This window comes from Nicotiana sylvestris, chromosome 10 (assembly GCF_000393655.2).
Source record: "Nicotiana sylvestris chromosome 10, ASM39365v2, whole genome shotgun sequence".
Taxonomy (NCBI): Eukaryota; Viridiplantae; Streptophyta; class Magnoliopsida; order Solanales; family Solanaceae; genus Nicotiana; species Nicotiana sylvestris.
The window spans coordinates 166,168,710-166,172,493 of record NC_091066.1 but is presented as its reverse complement, the minus strand read 5'-3'; the positions used below and the strand labels follow the sequence as shown (position 1 = coordinate 166,172,493).

The 3,784-nt window shown below is 34.0% G+C and overlaps 1 protein-coding gene across 1 annotated transcript; it reads left to right on the top strand.

The window, feature by feature from the left end:
• Nucleotides 1–210: 210 nt before the first annotated feature.
• LOC104242324 (protein PLANT CADMIUM RESISTANCE 9-like) lies at nt 211–2,958 on the top strand. The gene is made up of 4 exons (XM_009797353.2): nt 211–416; nt 532–603; nt 1,332–1,541; nt 2,617–2,958. Exons 1-4 carry the CDS (start codon nt 332–334, stop codon nt 2,694–2,696), a joined length of 447 nt encoding a protein of 148 aa, XP_009795655.1. The 5' UTR covers nt 211–331; the 3' UTR covers nt 2,697–2,958.
• Nucleotides 2,959–3,784: the final 826 nt, after the last annotated feature.

The window sequence follows — 3,784 nt, the reverse complement described above, 5'->3', positions numbered from 1 at the left end:
GTCATTAAATTATTATAGTCAAATCGGATATTCATTAAATCACTAATAATAAAATAAACTAGTGAGGTCATTCATATATTTTCCAAGTCCAAAAAAACAAGAATTGAATATTAGAGAGATATATTTACGAAATTTCCTGGAAAAATTATAATATGTAAAATCTTTATATTATTCAGTATCCTGAAAGTATAAAAGGGTCCCTAACTAAGTCTTAAGAATATCTCAAGCTTTATTTTTCAATCTCCTATCTACAATAACCAGAAAAAACAAGTCCTACTTTTCTCACCCCAAAAAAAAAAAAGAAAAAGAAAAAAGTAGAAAAAAATTAAAGATGACGGCGAACAAGAATGAATATGGCAAGTCTGAAGGCCAGTGGACAACAAATCTGTTCGATTGTTGGGATGATAGTTCTCTTTGTAATTACTCTAATAAACTCTTTTTTTAGTGGAAAATACTTTTTTTTCTTTTACTAATTAGTTTAATTCTAGCCTTAAATCTAATTAACTTTTTTGTAATTTTATCTTTTTGAAGGTGTGAAGACTTGCTTTTGTCCATGTGTTACCACAGGAGAGGTTGTTGAGATACTTGATCAAGGCGCTACATGTAAGAAAACTTTTAAACATTTAATAACAGGTTTCTTTATTAACCAAGGATTTTCAATTTAATTAACAACAAATAAAGTTTTACCTCTAATATCACTAAAACATATTATCCATGAATGTGGTGGAATGGATGAGATTCTTTCACTCTTAACCTATAGTCTCGGAACCCCTAATAGAAAGCATTTTTTCCTTTAATAGTTCCTATTGGCGGCGGAGCTAGGGTGGCAAAAGAGGTTCATCTGAACCCCATTCGTCAAAAAGTTATACGTATATATTAGGTCAAAGTTATTTTTTATGCATAAATGGCAGATGTTAAATCTCCTTGGTATGTTCATATGTTTACTTTTTAATATTTCGAATCTCCTCGATAAAAATTCTGGCTCCGCAATTAGTTCCTATGCATCATGAATCTGAGTTAGTAGGGCCAGTGAGTACCAGATATAACCAGATGCTTATCAAAAAAGCTAAAAGGGGAGCCTTTGCGTAACTAGTAGAGTTGCTGCCATGTGACACGGAGGTCACAGGTTCAAGCCGTGGAAACAGCCTCTTGCAGAAATGCAGGGTAAGGCTACGTAAAATACACCCTTGTGATCCGACCTTTCCCCGAACCCCGTAGCGGGAGCTTAGTGCACCAAACTTATAAAAAAAGCTAACACGTCACTTAATTTCGGTGTAATGGTTATATGATATGATTGTGCTTAACTATAGTGTCACTTACATGAATGGCAGCTAAAGGACATGCTTGTCTTCTGGCTTATGCTATGGGTAGTATTCACTGTGGATGGGTTTATGGAAGAAAATATCGAAGAAAATTGAGAGAACTTTTCAAATTACCAGAGACTCCATACTCAGACACTTTGATTAGTTGCTGCTGCTGCGTTTGTGGTATTTGTCAAGAGTACAGGGAACTTCAAAACCGCGGCGTCGATCCATCCCTAGGTAAAAATATTAATATTACGTACGAATTTCACGTTATCAATATTTATAGTTTAACATGTGATAGTATATAACTCACCCTTTTTTTCGGTCCATAAACTTAAATTCATAAATTAAATGCGTTTCAAGAATTTTAAAGATAAAAAATTTACTCCATCTACAAACGGCGCCAAACTATTTGACAAAAAATATAGATCTTGGTTCAACCAATTGAATTTAAATATGGAAGAGTCAATCTTAGCCAATAATAATATCCTAAAGACAAAGCTATCCAAAAATTGTATGTTTTTTTTCGGATGGCAATGAATATAAGCAATAATAACAGTGCCAATAATCCAAAAAGATGGAATAGGGTATTAAATAGCAATAAATGGCATTTAAGTAAATAAGAATATGTGAGTCGCCCGAAAAAGGGTGAGATCTGTGGATATTTTCTCTGACAATGATGAATGATTAATAAGCTTTTGAACACTTGGGTTGTTCTTGGATTAAGTGGAAATGCGAGACAAGAATCTTAGTAAAAAGATTATTTTTGTATGCTTGTAATAGGACCAGATTCTCTCTATAAAATCAATGTGTTTTTTATAAATGAATATCTCATGTCCCCTATCATTGTATCTCTTTCTATTTATAAGGAACATATTCCTAAAAACCCTAATAATACAAGTGTAGAGAATATCTACTAGAATATTCTCTTTTGTATCTTATCTTAAAACTAACTGTTCACTCTGTCTAAGATGCTCGACCTCGACCTTGAACTATGATGACTCCACAACCTTGATTTTTATTGACTCTTCGACCACACTCTTTATTGCTTCGAGGCTACTTCGACCTAGGGCAGATTTCGTGGAGATCTTACTGATAGCACATGGCAGCCGATGAAGGCTATCATGATGTTGGCGTGGCTTGCCTATATCAAAGATATTTTTTGCCCATATACGACCGTCTTTTAAAAGAATTAACTATAGTACAGATTATATGCTATTTACTATTGAAAATTTTATTTTGTAGTTATAGTAAATTAATTAAGTTGCTTATTTCTGGTTGTTGATGTAATTATGAGGTATTGACTTTGTAGGATGGGAAGGCAATGTTGCGAAATGGAAAAGAGAAGGGGTAACTGTGCCACCAATTCCTACATCTACCATGAGTCGTTAATTGGTATCTTTTGTTCTTGTGTGCTGTGAGCTTGTTTGTGTCATGAGTTTTAGTTTTCCTTTCTTTGATATGTAATGTAACTTCCATTAGAGCAAATGTAGAATGCTGTTGTTGCTACAATATTTGTTTGATTGTATCGGTGATAGTGTGTGCTGTTTAGCTATGTAATTGTCATACTAATTAATGAATTTATTTATTTTGGAATGATAGATACTAATAATTACTCCATTCAATGTCCATTTTGTATGCACTTATGATTTGACATTGATTATTAAGAGGTTGAACATGTGAGTTGTTTATTGCATATCAAGAAATATGAGAGTGATACTTCTGTATGGTAGAATTGTAGGATTACAATATGTGAGTGATACTTCTTTATTACTCTAATGATTTTTTTGACCCCAATAAGAAAAGTTTTGAAAAAATAAGTCTCAGTTAGTGTGATGACCCAAAAGGCCATCTCGTATTTTAGAACCCCAATTCGGGGTTCCGAAGCCTTTACAACCTCATCTTACTTCTTCTCTATTTGCATGCGCAGTCTGGACATGTTTCCGGAAAGCCTTTATATGAGAATTTGAGAAAAAAAATAATTTTGCCTTTAAAGTGATTTTAATTGATTTCGGTCAACATTTTGAGTAAACGGACCCGGACTCGTATTTTGATAGTCCCGGAGGGTCCGTAGTAAAATATGGGACTTGGCCGTATACCCGGAATCGAATTCCGAGATACCTAACCCGAGAAATGAATTTTTGATAAAAATTGTTAAACTGAAATTATAATGGTTTTGAGAAAATGGCTAATAGTTGATCTCGTTGGTATCGGGTCCGTATTTTGGTTTCGGAGCTCGGTACAGGCCCGTTATGATATTTATACCCTATCAGTGAAATTTGGTGAGTAAGGGACTGATTTGACGTGATTCGGACCGTTGATTGAGAAAATAGAACTTTTGAACTTTCTTAAAAATTTCATGCAATTTGATGCTAAATTCGTAGTTCTAGGTGTTATTTTGGCGATTTGATCGCACGAGCAAGTCCGTATGATGTTTTAAAACTTGTGTGCATGTTTGGTTTAGAACCTCGGGGCTCGGG

Excerpts from the sequence above, each read along its gene's own strand:
- LOC104242324 (XM_009797353.2), top strand. The coding sequence starts at position 332 with ATGACGGCGAACAAGAATGAATATGGCAAGTCTGAAGGCCAGTGGACA. Across the intron at positions 417-531 it reads TTGGGATGATAGTTCTCTTT|GTGTGAAGACTTGCTTTTGT; the intron begins GTAATTACTCTA and ends ATCTTTTTGAAG. Across the intron at positions 604-1,331 it reads ACTTGATCAAGGCGCTACAT|CTAAAGGACATGCTTGTCTT; the intron begins GTAAGAAAACTT and ends CATGAATGGCAG.